This window comes from Periophthalmus magnuspinnatus, chromosome 17, assembly GCF_009829125.3.
Source record: "Periophthalmus magnuspinnatus isolate fPerMag1 chromosome 17, fPerMag1.2.pri, whole genome shotgun sequence".
Classification (NCBI taxonomy): Eukaryota; Metazoa; Chordata; class Actinopteri; order Gobiiformes; family Gobiidae; genus Periophthalmus; species Periophthalmus magnuspinnatus.
In genome coordinates, this window is record NC_047142.1 from 15354269 (window position 1) to 15378996 (window position 24728).

Sequence of the window (24728 nt, forward strand, 5' to 3'; positions counted from 1 at the left end):
AACCTGAATAAAAAGGCTTTTTAGGGGAGCACTTGATTTATAACAGAAGGTAAAAGTGAGATGGACTCAAGGAAATGGGAGTTATTCAATAATAATAATAATAATAATAATAGATGCTCTTAACAGGTTGTGCTCAGGTGTAGTCATAGTTCAGTCATGGTCTAGTCCTATTTGGGATTTGGTCCTGGTCCAGTCCTGGTCCAGTTTTGATCCAGTCCTGGTCCAGTTTTGATCCAGCCCTGGCCCAGCCCTGGTCCAGCCCTGGTCCAGCCCTGGTCCAATCCTGGTCCAATCCTGGTCCAGTCTTATTTTAGTTTTGGTTAAATCTATTTTGCGTCTGATTCAAGCCTGGTTTGTTGGTCTCATTCTTTGATAACAGTTATAATAATAACTCTCTCTTCTATAATACTATGTATTATGTCATTAGCCGCCATACACAGAGAACACATCATGTCATAGAAAGCCTTTTTGGGTTTACTGAAAACTGGTTTTAGACATAGGATCTGGCAACATGATCTTTAATTTACAATACTGATATTTACTTCATTTTATTTATTTATATACAACACATAGATTTTATAGACTTTTCCTTCATTTTGCTCATTACTATATGTTTGTGTAGGATTTGCATTTGTGTAGAATTACATGGTTCAGTGGCTGTGGTCAGAGTAGGGTGTCCCATGGGTGCAGGATGTTGCAGATAAAACACTAGGTGGTACAAAGATGTGTGTTTGGCTTTGATGTGTGCGCATTAACTATTAAAGGCTGAAGAGTCAAAGGTCATGGGGCGGGCACATCTGACAGACTCCTTTAAGAGCAGCTAAAAGGGGGATGAATTTCATGTGGATTCTGTCAGGACCAATAGAAACAGGTCAGGGAAAACAGACGGCAAAGTTCATTTTAAACAATTTGCAGTGGTCTGAAGTTACTCCTCACTTACCGTATGCATTCTGAGTATCCTAATTACTCACCGCGATGAGTTTATAAGCACTTTTCAGAACTTTCAGGGAAGCGGAATAGCTTTAGAAAGATCTTGAGCTATATCAGAACAATTTGGGTCTTCAAATTTAGTTTTAATTTATCTCTTTATGGATTTTCAGTAACTACAAAAATTCCTGTGTGATGGAATGATGCAGTAACTTATAATTTCACTGTAGTCATTTTGTGCTTGGAGAAAATGTGAAACTTTCTGTCAGTTTATGTTTGATGCGTCTAGACCAAGCAATTACAGAAATATTATTAACAACAACAAAGCATTTCAACAGGCTAAAATGAGTATCTAGTGTTGATAATGGTTTGAGTATAGGCTAGCAAAAAATAATAAGACACATGACATTTATAGGTGCCATTTTGAGGACTTTAGTATAGTTTGTAATCAATTTTTCATTTCAACGGCAATGATCTTCTTTCTCCAGTGCTTGAAATTTCATATGGGTGAAGTTAGAGATTCACTTTGTTACATAAACAGTCTATAAAGTACATAATAAGTTGGGTGTGCTGCATTTCAAGATATAATTTGGTTGCTTTTCATGTTTTAGGGTCATTATCTCGATCTGTGTAGTGTGCTTACCAGGTCATTCATGTTGGTTTTACTGGCCGGGTGGATGTCCTCCAGGAACTCCAGCAGGTAAAAGGTGTAGCGGTCCATGAGGTGAACCCCGATGGCTAAATCAGGCTGGTGCTGCAAAGTGATAGAGACAAACAATAAAATATTAAAGAGTGGGTATTACACTTCATTTGTGTATTAACTGCTAATACAACATATTTAGGTTACCTTTTATTGTTTTGAAAATGCTATATTTACAGAAAACAACGTATTATTATGCTTCACTTTAGTTTTTGACACTCTGAGTCCCTGTCCCTTTGTTCTCCATGCTAAGTCACTCCTCCTTCAGAGCGTAATCTCATTACAAACCATAAGGAGGGTTCAAATAAAGCACAAACATGGTATGACCTGTAAAGCCTCTAATATGGTAAAATACAACTATTGTATTTTCCGGACTATAAGTCGTACTTTTTCATAGTTTGGCCAGGGGCGTGACTTATACTAGATGTGACTTATATGTGAAATTATTAAAATATTTAATTTCACATCTTTGTTATTGTCACACTGACAACCACGCAAGGGAATTCTAGGCTTGTGCACCCGTATGACAGCCACGCACAAGCAGCATTTCATCTACTTCTGGAGTTGATGTGTTCAGAAGTGACACCGAGGATGAAGAATTCAGTGGACTTAGTGATTTGGAGTGAGATCGAGAGTAAACTTGTTAGATTTTTTTTTTATGCCTTAGTTATCTGATTAACTGTTAATATCTTATGTTAACATACCAGACACGTATTCAGTTCGTTGTCTATGCTTCATGTAGTTAAATAAATATAAATGTGTTACATTAGCGTGTTGTACTGCAGTTCAGTCTGTTGTTCTCTATTTTATTGTTATTATTATAACTTGTCTTTAAAGATAAAATGTCTGTCCTTGGTCTCGGATTTTGTAAAATTAATTTCCCCCAAATATGTTACTTATATGTTTTTTTCTTCATTATTAGGCATTTTTTCGTTGTAGCGACGTATAGTCTGGAAAATACGGTAAATAAATAGTTTAATCTTTTTTAAACTTTTATTTTAAAATCTCACAGTTTTTGCTATGAAAAGCAAAGACTAGACTGGATTAGACTGATATAACTCAAACTTATGATTGATAGGTTCATTTAAAACCACGATAAGAGTCATCAGTCTCATAGAAAGGAAGCAGCACCCCTGGGTCCCATCACTTAAAAAGTATTAAAATATTCAAATGAGCAATTAGAACTGCCAAGTACAAGCCTGGAATAAAAATACTGTCAAGAGTTTGAGATCAAGGGACAATCTTTTATATAATGTGTGTGTGTTGTGCTTTCAGTTCAAAATGATAAGTTATCAATGTTTTTTGGGACTATCCTGATTACGATATTCAGACAATATGAATCTATGTTTATGGAGAATGTTCAGAAGTATGTATGTTTTAGCTTTATATTCACATGGAATCATGCAGGTGAAAACTAAATACTACTGCTTTAACTTTCTATTGGTACCTTTTAACAGTACCAAATGAGGCTGTTCATATCACAAGACTAAGTCTTGGTCTGGAGAACCTTCACATCTGGTTTAAGGTGAAGGTGTTTATTGTCACTGTAGGGAAAATTGGACCCATCCTTCAATGCAACTGGGAGGCCACCTGTCAGGAGCAGTAGGACCCATCTGCAGATCTTAAGCTTGTAGGGGTGGGACTCTATGGGTGTCTCACAATTAAATTAGATTACAATTTGGAGATTTGGAGGTGGAAGTTGATGTAGGATTGATGCATCTTCATGTTTATTATACATTTTACCATCCGTATCAAATTAGTTGTTACATTTTTAGAAAAGCAGTATGAAAGAATGGATTAGGGATTAGTTTAGCAGGTAGGAAATAATGTTGGCATTATAACAGCACATCTACTACAGAGTAGCTGTTAGCAGCACCTCATACTATATATTTAGTTTATCTGCAGACTTTTATAAGAGAAACTATAGCCCATAGGCTTCTGTCCTCTGCAAATACACAACTTAGAGTTATTTTAGGACAGTTCTGTGCATTTTGCACTAAAGCTACTTTTTGAGTGCACAACATGAAGCCGTCTCCATCTCAGACAGGAAAAAAGTTAACACTAGAAGCTAATAGAGTGTGAGTGTGTGAGCATCCTGAAAAAGTCAAGTGAAAGAAGTAAAAGCTTCAACAAATCCTGAACAGATATTCATTGTGGGTCACTGTGCACAGTAAACACCGTGCACACAGTGGACAGCTCTGATGACAGGACAACATGGTCTGTACAGTATTCAGCTGCTGTTTTGAGTGAGAGGAGAGAGAGAGGGAGGCCTTAGCTAGAGGATTTGACCTATTGTGCATATGTTGGGTTGGTGAAAACCACGGTCCCTAGAGGAAACCCAACCAAGCACAGGGAGAAACACGTAAAACATGGCAACCTGGGAATCAAGCCCAGAACCTTCTTGCTGAGTAGCATGAGCACAAGTCACTCAGCCATCTGGTGCATGTTTGTCATGTTGTGTGTGTGATATTTGAGCCCAGTGCACTGTATCACTCACAGACAGAGAGTCCTCTCCAACCTGACTGCTGGCCAGAGCCATGAGGTTCGGGGAGTAGAAGCGCTCGTACATGGAGGCTCCCTGACACGTGTCGATGATAAACAGCAGCTCATTGTATCTGAAACACAAACAAGAGATTAATCTGATGCAGTTTACACTGAGCAAACACATTCACACTATCACAACATCCAAACACACTGGAAACTCAGCACCTCGAATTAATCTTGGTAAATGGTCACATTTTTATATACAACTTTTCCACCTTCAAGGCACTCAAAGTACTTTGCTTTGAGGAATCACTCACCATTCAAACAGAGACTGACGGGATTCGAACTGCCAACCTTCAGATCAGTGGACAAACACTCTACTAACTGAGCCAAAATGCTGAACCTGATAATTATGTGTTAAAGATTAGCTACACAAACTTGCTATACAAATCTTATGTCTCAAACCATTTCAACTGACGGCAACCACATCTTTGGGACTGAATAATGGCAACACTGTCTGAAGTTATTTGGAATAAATAATGTAACTTTTATTATTTTTTGCTGAAAGAGGAGATATTGCAACTTCGTGCCAGTTTTTGTTTCATATGGATAGGCAAAGTAATTACAGAGATATTAACCATAAACCAGATCAACCAATCTGCGCTGACAGTTAAACAGAAAATTCTACCACAGAATTCTGACTTGTCCTCCAGTACATGTTTTTAGTAATAACTATACAACAGATATTTGACAGATACCATAAGATATGATAATTATAGGCAGAGGAGGTATTGCATGAGACTCGCAGGTTTCACTTTTTAAAATATTGCACAGCGGAAAAGGCATTTTTATCAGTTCAGAAAAAATAGACTGAACGATTTTTGAAAAATATCTATTACAAAGAACAAGATTTTGGGTTTATAAAAATCTAAATCTATATCTAAATTCAATACTATACCATTTGTTTTACATAAGGCTGCAATTTGAATGGAAGTATTTATCACCAACATTACCATGATTTCCTCCACTAACAAACTCTCCTGTCTTATTCTGCATAAAAACTACTAATCCTGTAGTTTAAATCTGTACAAACATGTTGAGTCTTTTTGACAAATCTAACCACAATCAAAATGCTTGTCAGAAAAATACCAATTTGACATTTTTCCCCAAATCGTTCACTCCGTGTTTTACAGTTCAAAACAGTTAATGCGGCTTAACACTGGGTCAAAATCTCTGCACCGGTCACTAATAATTAGCGCTCCCATCTTCTCAGTCACTTAACCCTTACAGGGAGGATGCACAGCTGTCATAAAACCTGCTCACTTGTTATAATAGACCTCAGCATCAGACAATCCTACATTCCCATCTATCAGACAGCAGTTTCCATGGAGACGGAAGCAAAACCATGAGCTCACTGCAAGACGCCCACGCACGACTCTGTCACTTCCTCCGTTTGATTTTAAGGTGCTAGCAAACAAGCTGGACGATAGACTGGTAAAGTAACTAATCAGGATGAACAACATGACAAAATATCTACTTGTGATTTTTTTGCATTGCGATGAGATTTAGGTATTAGATATTAGATTTGCGATGTTGTTGTTGCTCTTCAAAGTTCACACTGTAAACGCCTCCAGGAGATCTGACAAAAAGAAAACTGAAATATGAACTGGCAAACTAATACTAGAATCACATTTCAGAACATGTTTGTACAGATTTAAAGGGGGTGGGGGAGTATTATACAAAATCATCTTTTTGGAGATTTCTACCATGTTATAAAGTTGTTCCCTTTTCAAACCCTCCTAACCGTTAGCTTTGGACTAAATCATACTGCAAAGCCCACAAACCTCTGTGCCCATGCTCCTACACGACAATTCTCCATACATATACAAAAGCATGACACAAAAAAATACACTATGACTTCACAATCCTGATACGATGTGCAGTAGTGAAGTAGTGAAATACATGCAGATTGTAATGTGATAGCGCTCTGAAGGGGGAGTGACCAAGCACAGAGAGCAAAGGGAAATAAACAAAACAGAAACTTGTTTGTGGGAGAAATTATGACATCCATTCAAATTGCAGGTTTGAATAGATTCTGATTAATCTTGCAGCCCTAAACTGTAGCCTAACGATCAAAAAGGACTGTTAATTAAATAAAACAAAAGATTTCAGCCATCATATTCTCAACCAAATTATGGGAAACTCTGAATTGTTAACGCTAATGCTAGTAATAATAATATGCTAAGTACAGATACAGCCCGCCACACACCACAGGATCTTTCAGTCTTAAATGATTTTTAAACATGCAACAAAAAGCACACACCATTGGAATTGGACATTTATGAGTGCGAAGACTGCAGCGAAGAGACTGTGCACCACAAGCTAAAAAACAAAATAACAAAAGTATCGCTCGTCTGTCGGGTGTTTTCTGTCTACAGTTGACTCACTTTGAGACTCTAAAGTGTTCCAAATATCAGAGCATTGCACTTTTAGGTAAGATGCATTTTATTTGTAAATTGTGGTGCAATAGTTCAGACAAATGCTTTTAATGTACAGAAGGCTGGTGATAAATTAGAGTCGTCTTTATCTTCCCTAATATAAAGCAGGTTCACCCCGATCCGAGCAGAGTGCATTTATAAAAACAAACATGAGGAACTACTCTTGCCTTTTTACTTCTAAATAACACTTCAATCTGGATTAATAGTGCTGCTTTGTGGAGTGGGTGTAATTATTTGCAGAGAACACATTCTAATGGGTAATATGGATGAGAATGCTGCAGTTTAACTTTACAACTTTACGAGAGGTGAGTAATAAAATTGCCTGATTATTTTTCGCTGTTTCTTGAGTTTGTATCTTGCGCCTGTGTGCCCCTGATGCTTTATTTTATTGGCTGTTGCCGTGGTGATGTTTTGTGGTTTCGATATGACTGCGCAGCTCAGAGTCTCACTGACACCACAGACTCGAGGAGTGCAGAGACTTAAAAACTGCATACGAGGATCCAAAGTCGGGTCAAGCCTCCCAAAAGTCAGGGAGAAGCAAATCTGTGCATAAATTGGACAAATTATTCTGTAGTGTGTGGCGGGTTTAAGAGGAGGTGGCCGGAATGAAAGACTAACCATAACCATAACTTTTAAAGGTACACTACGTATGTAATAGGGGTGTCAAAAGTATCCAAAAATCATATACTAATCAATACTAAAACTAGTATTGAATTAGATACAAGATACTAGATACATTTGAACAAGTATCAGTACTAAAAATGTCACATTCACAATACAGAAATAAAGCTATTGAAAATGAAGGAAAAAAGCTACTTCCTGAATAGCATTTCCATGATCCTGTATCAGAGCAAGTATAAGACCACATAGACTAGGATCCACCCATGGACCACTGTGGAACCTACAATTACACACAAGACCACATGGTAGTATAAATACTATGATTTAATGTTGAAAATCACATTCTATCGTCTAATGAAAAAAATAGATGACCTTTTACAAGATCTGACATCTAATGTTATTTGCCCTAACCTATCCATTTCTATCCATCTATTTATTGAACTATAGATGTTTGTATTGCAAAGAAAATACACTGCATTTCAACTGTTGCCTCTCCACAAACTTGACCTATAATTTGGCCTGGTGGAGTCATGTACTTGTCTCCATGGTGATAGATAACTTAAATGCCACAGTGGATCCTCTGAAACACAATAATACCTTCATGGAGTCAGGCAGGTTGAGAAAGCCCCAGAAAAAAAAATGACAGTGCACCTTTAAGTAGTGGTTTATGATGGTAACAAGTGTTCAAGTGTGCTTTGGCAGTGCACCAATGATTGCCTCAGAGTTATGAGCTTGAAAAACAGACTCATCTCTGCAACAGTTGAGTCCAATTATTTTGTGCAGTCTATTTATTTATTTATTTATTTGTAGTAACCAATCTGAAAATTAAAAATAGTTGTTGCCCTAGCTAATTATTTTAGTAATAATTTTAATTAAATCAACTTGGAAAATGTAATAACGAAGAGTAAAGACTGGCGAAACAAAACAAATCAGGATTAAAGTAGGACCGAACCAGAACTGAAGCTGGGCTAAACGAGCATTAATCCAACACTGAATCCAGACTGAAGTCAGACTAAAGCAGATTTTCACTTAAAAACATGAAAAACAGAATTAGTTCATTTTAAACAGTTTGCAGAGGTCTTAAGTTATCCCTCATTTGCCGTATGTATTCCGAGCATCCTAATTATTCACAGCAATGAGTTTATAAGCTCTTTTCACAACTCTCAGAGACCAGAGTGGAATTTTGCCCTGACACTAACAACAACTAGCATGCTAACCGTGCACACGCTGATTATCAGACCATATAAAACGCTTTATAATTAGATGTAGACAGCACGCAGCAGACCTATTTTAACCTCAAGAGCTGCTTGTGCAATTTTATTGGTACTGGGGCAAGGCAAACTGTCCTCAGATACATGGAGAAAAATAATAAGTACAGGGCCATGAAAACCAATGTTTGTCAAATGCCATCTCTCCTGACCAGAGGTGGGTAGTACTGGGTAGTAAGTTACATTTACTAATTTACACTTGCCTGAGTAACTTAACTTAAAGAAATTGTCTTTTTCAGAGTACTTTTCAAGCAGCATATTGAAGTAACAGTACTGTAACTTGAGTAAAAATGTTGGTTACTTTTCCCACTGTGAGTAAATCTACAAGTGACAACGGCTTTATGTTGACAATATGAAAGGATTTAAACTTTTGTGTTTCTTGCACTGCTCCTTCAGATATGATTTAGTTTGTCTCATTTTTGTGTCAATCCTTTAAAAATACCAGATTTATTGCATTATTTAATGTTTTGTCCTTTAAATTACATTAACTTCAAAATATAAATGAGCTGTTATGTCCCGACAGTTACTCTTTAAGTTACTCTTAATTTGACCAAATACGATTTTACGCAAATCATTTCTTGAACCACTACTTTGTACTTCTACTTGAGCAATATTATGTTGAAGTAACGTTACACTTACTTGCGTACAATTTTTGGATACATTACCCACCTCTGCTTCAGACGTACTGCATTTTTAGAGCCTCTTTTATATAGTTTTTTTCTGTCTTAAAAGCCCACAGAGGAGCATTATGTGTCACTTCGTAAATAAAACACATACCGTCTTTTCTGCCACATCTGCTCGAAAGCATCGGCCAGCTCCACGTTGCTTATCTCCTCTGAGTCCTGAAACTTCAGAAAACCATTTCCACCGTGACCTGTTAAAGAGACAGACAGGAAAAGATACATTATTCATTTGTTTATGCTTTTTAAAAGTGAGAAAAAAAAATACACAGGTGAAAAAAGGGAGAGGAGTGGAGCAGTAATGTGTTTGACTAAAGCTGTGAGTGTGAAATTAGCTTAAAGAAAAGGAGGGATGTTTTTGATCAAATGTAAATAATGTATAAACTTGTATAATTGTCAAAAGCTTAGGCCTGTCATGATGTCAGAGGGGGTATTTTTCTTCTATGGGGTATTAACTACTAACACATACCATATTTAGATCACCATGTTACCTTATATTGTTTTTGATGTATTAATAAGTGTCAATTTCATGTCTCCCCCTTCAAAGCGAACACAATTGACCTGTATCCCGCTAATGACACTACTGCACATCGCATCAGATTTGTGAAGTTGTAGTGTATTGTTTTGTATCCTGCTTTTGTATAATTATGGGAAATTGTCGTGTGGGAGTGTGGGTGATCCAGGCTTGTGGACTGAGAACTGGACAGGATCGTACTGTATGGATGATATGTAAAACCTCTTCAGGCATGTTTTTCATGAGGAAACAAAGTTATAACATAGGTAGGTAGAAAACTCTAAAAAGTCAAGTTTGCTTAATATCCCCTCTTTAAACATGAGCTGTATTAGTGTTTCTCAGCATCTCTAATGTTATTGTACTAGAAAAATGAAAGATATAAACTTGAGGTAAATTTTGGGTTAATTCTCTATCCATGACAAAATATGCCATGTGAAATTTTATCAGTCAATCAGCTTATTACACCAATTTCTGATCTGTGTTACAATGTTGTTTCCTCATCAAAAGCTTCATTCACTCTGGTTTAACACAAAAGTCCTGCATATTAAGGCCTAGCTCTTCTCTCGAATTGCGAAACGCTCTGTTCCACTTTGTGACTTCATGTGGTAATACAGGAAGTGCTCCACTGCGTTTGTTAACTCCATAAACCTTCACTAGAATCATCTGGATAATTGCAGCTCTGGAATGGCCAATCTCTACTGAACAAAAGATAAAAGGCAGCTGTTAACTTGAAAACTACCACTTCATGACATCTTAAGATAAAACTGAGCATTTTGAGCTTTGAAGTTGTAGACAGACTAATGATGAAGGGTTCCCCAGGTAAAATGTGTGAATGAAAATAAATACAACTGCAGCAACATGTCTTATAGCTCAAAAGAGTCCATCTCAACTAATATAGCACCTTTAATATTAGCATGAGCAATTCAGTTTGTTTTGCTTTCGTCATAAAATATAATTTAAAAAAATCTCAGCTTGTTGCCTCCATCACCCAAACCCAGATAAAATAAAAACGTGTATGCATGAAATATCATCTCTGTGCAATATCCATTTGAGAATAACACAAGGGCAGACAGAATGAACAAAGTGGGTGTCTGCAGAGGCTGACAGCAGTAACCAGACTCAGAATGGATGTATTTGATCAGACAGAAGATTTAAATTTAATTAAAAGAGTTAAGCGCGTCTCTATAGTTTAAAATCGAGCTGGAAGACAGGTGGAGTTGGTGTGATTTACCGTTTGACTGTCAGATTACGGATTTGTTGACGTGGTTTGTGGTTAATATCTCTGGAATTGCAGGACCTGTTCACACTAAACAAGAACTGGCACAAAGTTCAATTTTTTTGCCTTTATAAATAGATAATAGCTTCAGTAAGTGGTGCCGTTATTCAACTCCAAAAGGTGTAATTGCCAGCTGAAGGTAAAATACAGTTGCCCTGATGAAGACCAGTCAGCAATGTCTGCCTTATGTAATAAAAGACTTTGGATTTGGAGGCCCATTTTTACATTACAAAGCAAGTGCCACATTCCGCTAACCCTCAAAGAGCACCTGTACTGCGGCTTTAAAGTGATTCATTTTTATGACCCATTGAAGCACTCTACCTCTCCTCCTAATATAAAATAGTGACAAGGTTCAATGTTTGTGGTTTCCATTTTGGATATTTCTTTCAAAAATATAAAAATCTATCATAGAGTTACATAGGCCTTTGTCCAACCTATTGAGAGCTGAGCATCTTAGGGGTAAATGCTCTATCCATAATCCTTAATGAGCATAACACACAGATATGTAGTTGCATACTAGATTGCCATAGATTATTTTATTTAGACTCTATTTTAATTTCATTTAATTTAACCAGGCTTGTCGCAAATTAGAACGATTAATTCAGATGTATGCATTTATTCATTATTTATTAGAAACACCTTGCTCCACAGAAAGCCAATCACAGACATGGGGACTACTTGTTATTATGAGGCAGAGCAACCAGGCTACAACCTCACTGCATTATTTACATCAGTTATGTTTTTTTGTTTGTTTTTTTTCCCCTCAAGTGATGCAGAAAAAAGGGAGCGGCTGTCTGTCATACATGTGAAAGGTCCTGTATGTTAGCTTGTCGTTTCAAAACCATGACTGTTAAGGATACTACACATTCATTATTTTGGTTCATTAAAAAAAACAAAAACAGAAACAAACTGTATTAACATCCATCCATTTTCTTCCACTTATCTGGGCCGGGTCGTGGGGGCACCAGTCTAAGCAGGGACTCCCAGACTTCTCTCACCCCAGACACGTCCTCCAGCTTCTCCGGTGGGACCCCAAGGTGTTCCTAGGCCAGCCGAGAGACATAGTCCCTCCAGGGTGTCCTGGGTCTTCCCCAGGGCCTCCTCCCGGTGGGACATGCCCCGAACATCTTCCCAGGGAGGCATCCAGAAGGCATCCTGCACAGAGCCGCCTCAGCTGATCCTCTCGACATGGAGGAGCAGCGGCTCTGCTTCGAGTCCCTCCCGTGTGACCCAGCTCCTCACCCATTCTCTAAGGGAGCGCCCAGCCACCCTGCGGAGGAAACCCATTTCGGCTGCTTGTATCGTGATCTTGTCCTTTTGGTCATTACCCACAGCTCATGACCACAGGTGTATTGACATAACAAACTATAACCTAACCATATTAAAGTTAATAAACGTGGTTGCATAACCAGGTTATGAAACAAAACTAAAAGTAGTGCTCACACTTGTGTTCTCGGCTCTAGTCCCATAACTCATAACCAGTACTACAAAGAAGCTTCATAACTCGCTGTCAAATCTGGATTTTACTGAAAGAAAACCATATGTGTTCACCGAAGAGGGATTAACACCAGATGTCCAATCAGAAAAATGGAGAAGAGGAGAGCTGTGTACTTCACGCACAAGGAACCGTCAATCATAATCACAAAATATACCTTGCCAACCATCTAATCTATCTTCATCATACATGCCTCTGGTTTAGTCCTGGTTTTAGTCTTGATTGGTGTGTGTGGTAGTGTGAACTGCCTATGATCTCAGAGTGGGTAGAGCAGCCAAAAATTGTACTCAAGTAAGAGTAACGTTACTGAAAAATAGTATTACTTAAGTAGTGGTCCATGAAAATTTTGACCAAAAAAAACAAAACTACTCAAGTGAGAGTATGTAGCATCTGATTTATATAATTTGAACCGCCACCTTAACGTGGTGGAGGGGTTTGAGCACCTGAAGGATCCTGGGAGCTATGTTGATGGGGGCTTCATGCCCCTGGTAGAGCTTGTGCGGGAGATTGAGCATTCCCTAGACATAATCTATTTTAAGGTGTTTGGGGTGAGGGAAGTCTGCTTAGACTGCTGCCTCCACACCCCGGCCCCGGATAAGAGGAAGAAAATGGATGGATGGATGAAGTTAAGATAATTTTAAGGACAAAACATTAAATAATGAACCAAATCTGGTATTCTCAAAGGAGAGATTACAAATCATCAGAGTACAGATTGCAACTCATTGAAAATCATTTCATATTGTCAACATAAAGTCACTTGTAGTCTTACTCACAGTGGGAAGAGGTACCGCAACGAGTAGGAGTATTGTTACTTCAGTAAAAATGTTACACAAGAAAGCTAGAAAAGTACTCTGAAAAGTATAATTTCTTTAAAAAATAAATGTAACCGAGTACTACCCATCTCTGGTCCTACATCATGATTGTATACCACTTCTCTCCATGATACAAAGGGGGGCATTATTGAGTTTAACACTTGTGGTCCGAGTCCATATCCGAGTCCACGTCCGAGTCCACGTCCGAGTCCACGTCCGAGTCCAAGTCCGAGTCCACGTCCGAGTCCACGTCCGAGTCCACGTCCGAGTCCACGTCCGAGTCCACGTCCGAGTCCACGTCCGAGTCCACGTCCGAGTCCACGTCCGAGTCCACGTCCGAGTCCACGTCCGAGTCCACGTCCGAGTCCACGTCTAGTCTTGATTTGTGTGTGGTAGCAGGCAGTGTGAGTCTTTTGCATGATGCACTTACCAGTTAAATAAATGAGTATGTTGCTTCGATCGTCAGATAAGAGGCGTTTGGAGCGAGGCGTGCTGGGCGGTAGTCTCCCGGTCAAAACCCGAAGGAAGTTTTCTACCGTCACCTTTAAATTAGAGAAGGGATTATTCAGTGACTCAGACATAACCAATACAATCAAACAGGTTGGCTCCACATAGCTCTTAATTAAACTGTGAAAATCAATAGTTCATGTGGCAATTTCTCAATCCATTTTGCCCTCACAATTAGAGTCTGGAAGCGAGAATAGATTAACAAGGGTAATGAGTACTGAAATTAAACCAAGATTGACACTTAAGGATGCTAACCATACACTGTATAAAGAAGTGAGTGTGATGTCACCCATAGCGTTCGGCTCTAGTCAAATGAAGCTCATCGAGGCTAGCGGTTATAGGAGCGAATTTGAGTATTTGGAATTCCGAAGGCAAATATCATAGCAACTAAAAAGCCAATCTGGAGCGAAGCTGTTGAAGGTAATGCCCCTTCGCATCGCTGGTTTAGCAGACGGCAGGCGCTTAGGAATGCTGTCAATCAAACCTGTTGCTAACCCTAGTGGGAGCGACCTGGGGGAAAGAAGACAGCTGATTTGCTTCTTATTAATGTTCATATCTTGAGTTATGGACACAATAGCGAAACAAAAATACCAGGATCATGTAGAGCGGGTTAATATGAACATTTTAAGACCAAACGACGAGCTTGACAGCAGCAGTTACGGAAAGATCAGCAGCAGTTTTCTAATGTAAAGTGAATTGGAGGCAGTCGATGGAGCCGGACGCACGCCCATGATCACTTCGTATTTGGAACGTGGCAGGTTAGGTATGTCCATTTATATATAAAGTCTCTGATGCCAACACAATATTTACGACTGGGGGTGGATTTTAGACTGCACTGACATTTAAGTGGGATTAAACACATAAACACCACCCACAACCGCATTTCAAATAGAGCTGCTAAACTGGAGGACTAAAGAAGAGAGTGACAGGGAGAGCGGCGTGGTCTGGACATATGAGGAACAGTGTGATTGTTCTAACACTTCAAACTCTGCCCCTAAAACCAGGTCTTTGTAATCAGAAACCGAGCTGTAATCAGGGCAGTCCTATGTGATGTCACCAATTACTGGAAATGGCAGAGGGCAGTAAAGGCAGTACAGACCAAAGTTGCAAAAAATGACTAGGATCAGTAGATAATGCTATTAAAACACCATGGTGGTTCATGTTCAAGTATCATTCCTGTTTTGATATTAATCAAAACAACATTTAGAGTGTTATCTTGATGACGATACATTTATAAATATTACATTATCGCGGGTTCCCAAAGTTACATTTGTTTATATTACTTTATATTAGTATTAAGCCCCCAGGAATGTATTGTTTTAACATATAAATCCAGGGAGAAAACGTTACATATTGCGTTATATGTAGTGTAAAATCATTAGTGGGGCCATGTGTGATCTTCGCAATGATACGGGAGGCAGAAGTCGTTGGGAATGGCTGCTTTACATCATTGTTATTCAGTGCGAGTAGAACTGTGACAGATATGTGGAAATACTAAATTATTAAGCTAATTAGTGTTTGTGTTCTGATTTTCAATGTATAATACAAACAAATTATTTAATTCTGGTGTTTTCATATTTCAGTTTTCTGAGCAGAAACGATAAACGTATTTTTATTCAGTCCTTTTCCAAATAAATGTTAAAATTGTTTGAGTCTCACCTCATATCCTCTGTAGTCCACCTCCACGTCGTCTCCATACACATTCAGCTCCATGTTTTTGTGACTGAAGACTGTGGCCGGTTTGGGGTTTCTATGGTTACAAGCCATGTCGTCCGCCAGCATCAACACTATGTGGCTACAGCAACAAATACACTCTCATTATTATTACACTGGACTGTCTTAGCAGCAGTTTAGATAGTTCATCCATGGTAGCATATCTCTGCTTAGGTCAAGTTCTTTTTGTGAATTAAAGTGAATTTGACTGATTAATATATGTTTCAAATTATGACTTGGTTTGGTGAGATAGTACCTATGGTAAATATTTATCATAGGTTTACATCAGTTACGTGGAAATTTGTAACAAAAAGTAGAAAACTAAAAGTTGCAAAATACAAGAAGTAGCAGTGAGTTCTAAGATAGAATGCCTGTCCCTATGTCATCAACTGACATCAATTCAATCCAAAATGCAGGGACAATTTATGCACAAGGCATTTTAAACACTGATTTGAACAAAATAAAGGTGTTGTCATCCTCTGTTGCCCACTGTTTTTACCCCAGGTTTTTATGATTAGTTATATGCATTTTTGTTAGTTGTATCTCAAAACATTGCACTCAGAGGTGGGTAGAGCAGCCAAAAATCTTACTCAAGTCAGAGTAACATTACTTCAAAATAATATCACTCAAGTACAAGTACAAAGTAGTGGTCCAAGAAATTACTTAAGAGAAAAAAATGTTTCAGAAAAGTACTACTCAAGTAAGAGTAACTTAAAGAGTAACTATCTGTAAGTTACTGTAAATTCAAGGAACAAACATTAAATAATGTACAAAATATGGTATTTCAAAGGGTAAACACAAAAATGAGAAAACATATATTATATCAGAAGACTGTATTTGTATTTTGCATATGGTGGGCCATGTTTGTACTTTTTACCTATTAATGTGTAATGTATATTCTGCCGTCACTTGGCACTTTACTTAAGACAAATTTACCTTTCATATCTTTCATTTGGTTTCTCCATCCAAAGCAGGAAGCTCTACTAAGAATAATACATAATGTACGAGATCTGGGAAAGCTCTATAGAATAATTTTTTATTATTAATTATTGTATTTATTTATTTATTTGACTGGGACAATGCATATTGATGAACAGACATGATTCAACTTGAATGTAAATACGCCAGATTATAGCCAAAGGCTAATTTCCATCTGTTGTCCCTGGGGCTGGGGTCACAAAAGGGTCAAGTTAAAAATTGCACACTACATTACATTCACTATTATAAGGTCTTTACTTGTTTGACAATGCATTTTTCTTGAATTATCTTTTTTTTTCTGACAAGAATCAGCCAGCAGTTCTCTGAGTATTGTGTCTCACCATCGGTGTTTAAAAGCATTGGCCATCCGATATATCATTCTATCTCTAGTATACGCCCATGGACCACTATGGAACCTACCTGGACGACTGAGAGATTACACAGGCCACATGATAATATTAAAGAGAGTACTACAATTTCATGCTGAAAATGTCATTCTATTTTCTAAATAAAGAGTGTTTTTTAGGTATTGAGTATCAAGTATTTTCCTTGGTATTGTAATCGAGTTTGAAATATTAGTATCGTGATAACACTAATCCATTTGGAGTTTGCCAGAAAAAGTAGCCCAAATACTCAATAGAAGTACAGTAACTGCACCACTCAACACTCATGTTTATCTTGTACAGTTATGGTTGAAAACAGATCTAGATTGTAGCTAAAATACTGAATTTGTATTATGTATAACATAAATAAAGTGCAAATGAGTGTTGTCGCAATCCTAAAATTTCTATACTAAGGAATGGACTCAATACCTGATTCCGATACCACGATAAAAAACAACAAAAACAAAAAAAAAATGTGAAAATGTGATTTTCAAAATTAAATTGTTGTATTTTCTTTTTTATTACCATGTGGCCTGTATCCAGGTTCCATAGTGGTCCATGGGCCTATGCTAGTCTTATAGTCTTATAGTCGTTCTGATGCAGCTCAAGATCATTCTAAAGCTATTCAAGAAAGGTTAATTTTTGTCCAGTGAATGTAACTTTTCTAGTACTCGTTCAGATGAATTTAAACTATTTTGCTATAAATTAATTTAAACTATTGTGCTATAAATGCTCATCCATCTATAGCACAGTACTTAGTTACCTGTCAGGAATGCCCAGCCTCTTGACACTTCTGTACACGGATAATGTATTGGCCACGTGACGGTAGTTGAACCAAAATCTCGATGTACAAACCTGGTCAAAAATACAACGAAAATTTGCCTCAGCCCTCCTACCTTTTCCCTTTTTTAATTTAATCATTATTTAACTTACCAGAACAGCCCAGTTGTTGGTGTGCTGGCTGCTAAAGAAATTCCCCACATTTTTCTAGACAATAAAAGCAAATACGTTAAATCTGGAAGTGGAAATAAAAATGACAGTGTTGTAATAATTACATCAAGCAACCAAAACAGCCAATCTAAACATGCCCAATTGAATGACAGCTAGCACAGGCTAATCCTCAGCTACATGATATCAGGCAAAAAAAAAAAATTCAATTAATTTTTATACTTGACATTAACGCTTTTGAAATGTTATTACACTCACCCCGATGTGCGCAGTCCCCGAAAGAAAATGCGTGGCGAAAATTAAGAATAAAACGGGTAATTTCATGGTGCATTTGTTGTTAGCTTAGCACCGTGGAGAACGAGGAAGTGACTGATCCGGAAGCTCCACCCATATTTCCGGTCTGGGGGTTTTCAGAATAAGGTGAAGAAAAAAGAAACTGGAGTGGGTTGAAGGGAAAAGTGGACACGATTTTTCTTGGTAAGAGAAGAAAACAAGGTATGTATATGTTGTAAATTAATTAAAAATCATAATATGATGCAAAAAATGTAGTCAGATAACATGGAACATAGGCAAGTAGTTAACCATTTTGTAGCTTATTCCTGGAACTACACCATAAATTTGACTTTGAAAGGAATTAGTATTAGCAATCAGATTCAACAGATCAAAATTCATATTGATGCATTTTAGTAACTTAAAGAGTAATTGTCAGAACGTAACATCTGATTTATGATTTGAAGTGAATGTAATTTGATGGATAAAACATTAAATAATGCACAAAATTGTATTTTCAAAAGATAAACCCAAAAATGAGAAAAACTAAACCATGTCTGAAGGAGCAGTGCAAGAAACACAAATATAACTCAATAGTGGGAAGAGTAACCAAAACTAAGTAAGAGTACTGTTGCTTCAATAGAAATATTACTCAAGTAGGAGTAAAAGTATGCTGCAGGAAAGTATCTAAAAAGTAAAACTCCTTTAAAAAGTTACTCAAGTAAATGTAAATAAGCTCTGTGAATTGTTATGTAGTTTATAAGTGGAGAGACAAAACTGTTATATTAATAAATAGCCTTCAAAATAATACCCAAGATGAAATACTCTTACTCTAGTATCTAATTAAATGTTGCTAAAAACTGCCTTTCTCTGTAGCCAAATTTGAACACTGAGAAGTTTTGTTATCTAAGCTTTTCTAATAACAATGCCACAGGTTTTGTCTAATTTTATCTTGACACTATAATTATGCCCATATTTCTGTTAAACTAAGTTATGGTGCTGGGGCCGTATGGTTATCATTTATCAGTTTGTAAGCAGCTTATCTCCTCAACACTAGCTTATTCTGTGGAAAAATAGGCTTATCCTAATCCAATTCTAAGTCGAAGGAACCAGGGCTACAGCTCCAGTTACACATTAAAAAATGTTTTTTTTCCCAGTATTGTGTAAGTATACTATATCTTCTGTCGTGTCAACAGGCTTATTTGGTTATGTTGGTGGCTCGTTTCTAAGTTGATTGCAATATTAAAGGAGCACAGTGTAATGTTTTTGACACTTTTTTTGAGTGTAGACTTCCTTCTTGTTTCCATGGAAATATTAATGCTTTGCCATAATGTCCCACTGTATAAATATATCTTTAGAGAGTTTACATAGTTACAGTGCAACTTTAAGTGAAGATTTGCATATTTCAGGGCAGCCCAAAGAAATCAGCACAAATGTGAATGAAGATTTGGCAAATGAAAATCACGGGGGGATCAAACCACCTGCGGCACTAAAGGTAAGAAAATGTGCCTCTTTAGGGGATATGTCAGAGTTGTATAATATTGTTAGTTGATAATTGTCAGATGATTAAATTATTGGTTTTGTTGAGGTTAATGTATTTTGATTATCTGACAAATCCAGAATAATGTCTGTATTTTTTATGCAGACTGATTTCAGTCTGGTCCCCATGCCCTCCGTTATGTCTCAAGCCCGACTAAACATGTTTTGTTCGTTTTTTTGGCAGTGACACTCGTTGGTCATGTATCATTTATAAACAAAATTACATTTTCCTCACCTCAGGTGGACAGGGTTTAGTGCTTTGTTCTTTGATTCTGCAGAAATCTGCCATGTTTTTTAGTCCACAGGCATACTTTTTTCCTTTCCTTTTTTTTTTATTTTTTACCTTGTACGCATATTTGTTTTGATGCAGCAGACCATGTATGTCCTTGATGGGCTAATCCATCTGTGATTCATGCCCATTTAAACTTAAGATTCACTGGTGACCAGACTCACATCTTTGTAAAGTATTGAAGAAGTCTGTATTCTGGATCCAAGTATTTTACCTTAGTTTCATTACTGCATTACTCCATCTATGCCCCTTTTAGAGAATTGCTAATTCATCCTTTCTATATATAATATAATTACCAGACTGTGTGGAGTGTTATATGTTTCTTCTGCTTATAGATTTCCCATCAATCTATAATTTGCTATGGGATATTCCTCCAGTTAGGTATTTTTGACCGAGATCCAACATAATGCACCAAGGTCTGCCGCTGTTCTGGACAGGTCATCTGATGGAATTTTTTTTGTTTTTTTGCATCCAGTATGTAACTGGGATCCAGAATACACATACTCCAATACTTTACAAAGATGTGAGTGTGGTCATTGGTGAATCTCTCCCAGTTCAGATGGGCATAATTGACAATTATTGACACGCATGGTCTGTTCATATCAAAACAAATATGTCTGCTTACAAAGAAAGTTAAGAAATATCACAAGGAAAGTTTGAGATTGCTCAAGATGATAGGTGACCACTGAGCTCCTTTGTTTCACATGCATCACTGAAAAAAGCAAATCTGATTGAACAGCTGTGTTTGATCCTGGCTTGAGAATCAACAGAGGGAGTGGTGACCAGACAGATATGTAAAAAAATACAGAGAGATATCACTCTGGACATGTAAAGGAAATACAATACGGCCACATATATTTACTCCTAACCCAAAACTTTGTAGGTCAGAGAATTTACCCCTGAACTGAATTACATGTATTGAAAAAAACAAAAAAAGTGAGAGTTGATTGAGTGTATTTTTCTCTTTGCAAATACACTCTTGTTATTCTCAAATTACAAAACCACTATCATTCTATGAGGCAACATGGAAATGAGTGGCTGATGATTTCAACTCATTTGGGCTCCACTAAATGAACTTGATCACACTCTCCCTCTCTTCACTTAATGAAGCCGTAATGAGGAGACACACTTTAATAAAACCAGCTCCCAGGTGCAGGGAAATATAACTACCAGTATAAACTATATAACTCTGGGTGCATTCACACACAAGACCAGGTTTAGTCCTACTTTAGTCCTGATGTAGACTTGGTTTGGTCCTGTTCTAGTCCTGGTTTAGTTTAGGTCTGCATTACTTCCAGTTTTGATGTGTTGTCTGTGCAACTATGAACCCAGCCCAATTTATATTTGCAAGTTTTATTTTGCCAAAGTCAATGTGCTTTTAAAATACCAGAAATCTTTATGTAATTATTGTTCTCTACTTTTACTATCACTTAAAGGAAAGGTAATAAAATCAGCTTTTTTCACATATTCTTAAACAGGGGTATTATGCAAAATCAATTTTTTGAGCTTTCTACCATGTTATAACATTGTTCTCTCATCAAAAACACGCCTGAAGAGGTTCTAGATGTCATCCATACATGTTTCAGTAATTTAGCAATTTCAGTCAATGCTCAGTCCACCAGCCCACATCACCCAGGCTCCCGCACAGCATGATACAAAACTCTACACAACAACTTGACAAACCTGATGCAAGGTGCAGTAGTTTTCTTAGCAGGATCCACAGCAATTGTGTTGTGATTGTGCTCTGAAGGGAGAGTGACTTAGCTCCAAGAGCCAAGGGAGGGAAGACTCAGTGTCAAAAGCGAAACTTAAACTTAATACTTTAATACGTTGTTTTCAGCATTGTTAGTTTATTCAAACCAAAAAAGGTAACATTGTGATGTAAATGTGTAACGTGTTCACAAATACCCCATAGTAAGTAAAATACCCTCTCAGATAAATAAAGTATAAAAAAACAACCCAACATTTTTATCAAACTCTCGATCTCACTCCATCATTAAATCCAGTGAATTCTTCATCCTTGGTGTCGCTTCTGAATGAATAGATGAAGCACTTTTAAATTACTGTAAGGTTGAAATTTTAAATTTTCAATGGTACATGAGTTGTAGATACTCTACACAAGCCTAGAGTTCCCTCGCACGGTTATCAGTGTGACAATAACGAAGATGTGAAATTTTAATTAAATTATTTTAATAATTTCACATATAAGTCACATCTGTGTATAAATCAGCCAAACTATGAAAAAAGTGTAACTTATAGTCCAGAAAATACAGTATTTTTACAGTATATATTGTGTAGCCCTGCATTGTTTTTGGAGTACTTTTTACCTTGGAGTACTTTTTACCTTGCTGCATTCTACTATTTCAGCTCTCTCACTTTACTCTGCATACATCTGAATTAGTTGTTACTGTTACATAAAGATGCCATGAAAAATACATACAGTCTATCTCATGCAATTCTGATGTGAGCTCTGGCCTCTGTGGAGTGAGGGATTGTGGGTAACAGCACAGTTTTGACTCTCAGCGTGGTTTCTCTGTTCTGGTAAATGCTTTAAAGAGGGGGTATTATGCAAAAATTACTTTCGGGAGCTTTCTGCTACTTCTACCATAACATTGTTCCCTCATCCAAACTGTGCCTGAAGTGGTTTTAGACGCCATCCATGCATGTTTGAGTCATTTTAGCGATCTCTCCTAGGCTCTATTCAAACCCTCTGTGAGGTTAACAGCACAATCCTGCCCAAAGCTCAACCCACAAGACTCCATGCTCCTGTACGGCAATTTTTGATAAATACCGGTATACAAAAGCATAATACAAAACAATACACTGCAACTTCACAAACGTGATGTGATTTACAGTAGTTTCTTTATTAGGATATACGCCGATTGTGCTGTGATGGCGCTCTGATGACATGGGGTATGGTGGTATAACAACAGGTGTCCACATTTGAAACTCGATCCCTGCAGCCAGGTGTTTGTAATCAGAAATACCTGGCTGCTATCGGGGAAGTCAAGTGTGATGTCACATAGTACTTGATATTTTTGAGGCCACTGAAGCAGCACGAACTTAGATTTAGCACTTAGTTGCTAAAAAGGACTAGGTACAGTAGATAATGCTATTAAAAAACTATACACACAGTTCAGTAGTGAAAAAAATGGATTTAGTGTTTAGCTCCACTTTAAACCTGTGCATCTCCACTGTCACTTTCAAAATACACTCACCTTTGAGATTTGAGAATACAAGGCTAATTTACAAACAAATGGCAATTGGCTGTATGTTTACATGCATATACAGAATCTAACCATTATGGGATTTCTGGAGTTGTCAGGTTTTTAAAATCATCTCCATTGGAAAATTTGTCCTTTTTGACCCATCCTCCAGTGTAACAGGGGGAAACCTGTCAGGAACAGTGGGACCAGCTCCAGATCTTGAATGAGGCTTGGTCAGCACTACCTTAACTGAAGGATTTTCACTGGTTTCGCTCCACAAATACACAAAAATTTAATGCAATCCTGTGGAACATTTCAGACAAAGCACCAACATCTCCATGGAGACGAGCAGGTGGCAGAAAACGCAAAACTCACTGTGTGAGGTTTTAGTCGTGTTATAATGCTGTTACCTGCTCAAAAACATACCTGGAGTTGTGTTTTGTTTGATTCATGTTTAAGTAATCCTGTTTTATTAGTCTGTCGATATCTCTAAAACTCAAAATGCTCCATTTCATCTTGTGATGTCACTAAGTGGTAATATAAATTAACAGCTATTTTTAGCCTCAGTTGAACTGCTTTACTCTTCAAGATTCTCGAATAACCTTATGTTGCTTTTAAAAAAAATATTTTTGCTTTACTTTTTACAGATGAGATTGTCAATAGAAATTCTATCTACTGGTGAACCAAGGATAGAAGCAGTTTCAATGGGGCTAAAACAATAACTGTAATTTCAAATTTTGGCAAATCCAGGGCTGAAATGATGAAAATGATTCTAGTGAAGGTTTATGGTGTTTAAAAACACACTGGAGCACTTCCTGTATTACCACTTAATCACATCACAAGGAGGAACAGAGAGTTTTCAGTTTGAGAACAGAACTTGTGTGAATAAAACAACACACAACTCTATGGGTATGTCTGTGTGGAAACAACATTATAACATAAAAATGGTGGAATATAAGCCCTTTAAAATAGGCCATGTCAGGACCTCAGCTGGAGGATTTTTTTTTCATTTTTTTCTCCGGGTAAAAGGTTAACAGTGATGTTCAAAAACCACATTACGCACTTTGCAGACATAGCACTGAGCTGTGACTTGGTGCATTTGAGCCACTGAATGATTCACCGATGGATGAACTCCTCAATGAATCTAGTGACATGAGCTGCACGGCCAGTGGTCAACAGGATTAGAGAGAGCTGAGGGGAGGGCGATCCTGGGGACATCCTAATAACAAATCAAACTGACCGGGATCTATATAAAAGTCTGGGTCAACTCCAGTTCAAACTATAAAGGAACATAAAAAAGCTGCGTACCTTAAAACATGAAAAACAGAACTAATTCATTTTAAACAGTTTGCAGCGATCCAGAGTTATTCTTTACTTATCTTATGCATCCCAAACATCAGAGGTGGATACTACTTAGTTACATTTATTTAGAAATGTTTTAGAGTACTTTTCTAGTAGCATACTTTTACTCCTACTTGAGTAATATTTTACTGAAGTAACAGTACTCTTCTACAATCTACAAGTGACAAAGCTTTATGTTGACAATATGAAATTATTTGAACATTTGTGTTTCTTGCCGTGCTCCTTCAGATATGATTCAGATGTTACGTCCCAACAGTT

General features: G+C 37.4%; 1 protein-coding gene across 1 annotated transcript in view; it reads right to left on the reverse strand.

Moving 5' to 3' along the window:
• Positions 1 to 18170, reverse strand: part of pigk (phosphatidylinositol glycan anchor biosynthesis, class K) — a 59470-nt gene extending 41300 nt beyond the window's left edge. The window contains exons 1-8 of the mRNA XM_033983009.2: positions 18063 to 18170; positions 17790 to 17843; positions 17620 to 17711; positions 15442 to 15577; positions 13706 to 13817; positions 9276 to 9372; positions 4125 to 4242; positions 1571 to 1681 (exon numbers count right to left, since the gene is read on the reverse strand). Of these exons, the coding sequence (XP_033838900.1) occupies positions 1571 to 1681; positions 4125 to 4242; positions 9276 to 9372; positions 13706 to 13817; positions 15442 to 15577; positions 17620 to 17711; positions 17790 to 17843; positions 18063 to 18128 (786 nt within the window). The 5' untranslated portion in view covers positions 18129 to 18170. The remainder of the gene's footprint in view (positions 1 to 1570; positions 1682 to 4124; positions 4243 to 9275; positions 9373 to 13705; positions 13818 to 15441; positions 15578 to 17619; positions 17712 to 17789; positions 17844 to 18062) is intronic.
• Positions 18171 to 24728: the final 6558 nt, after the last annotated feature.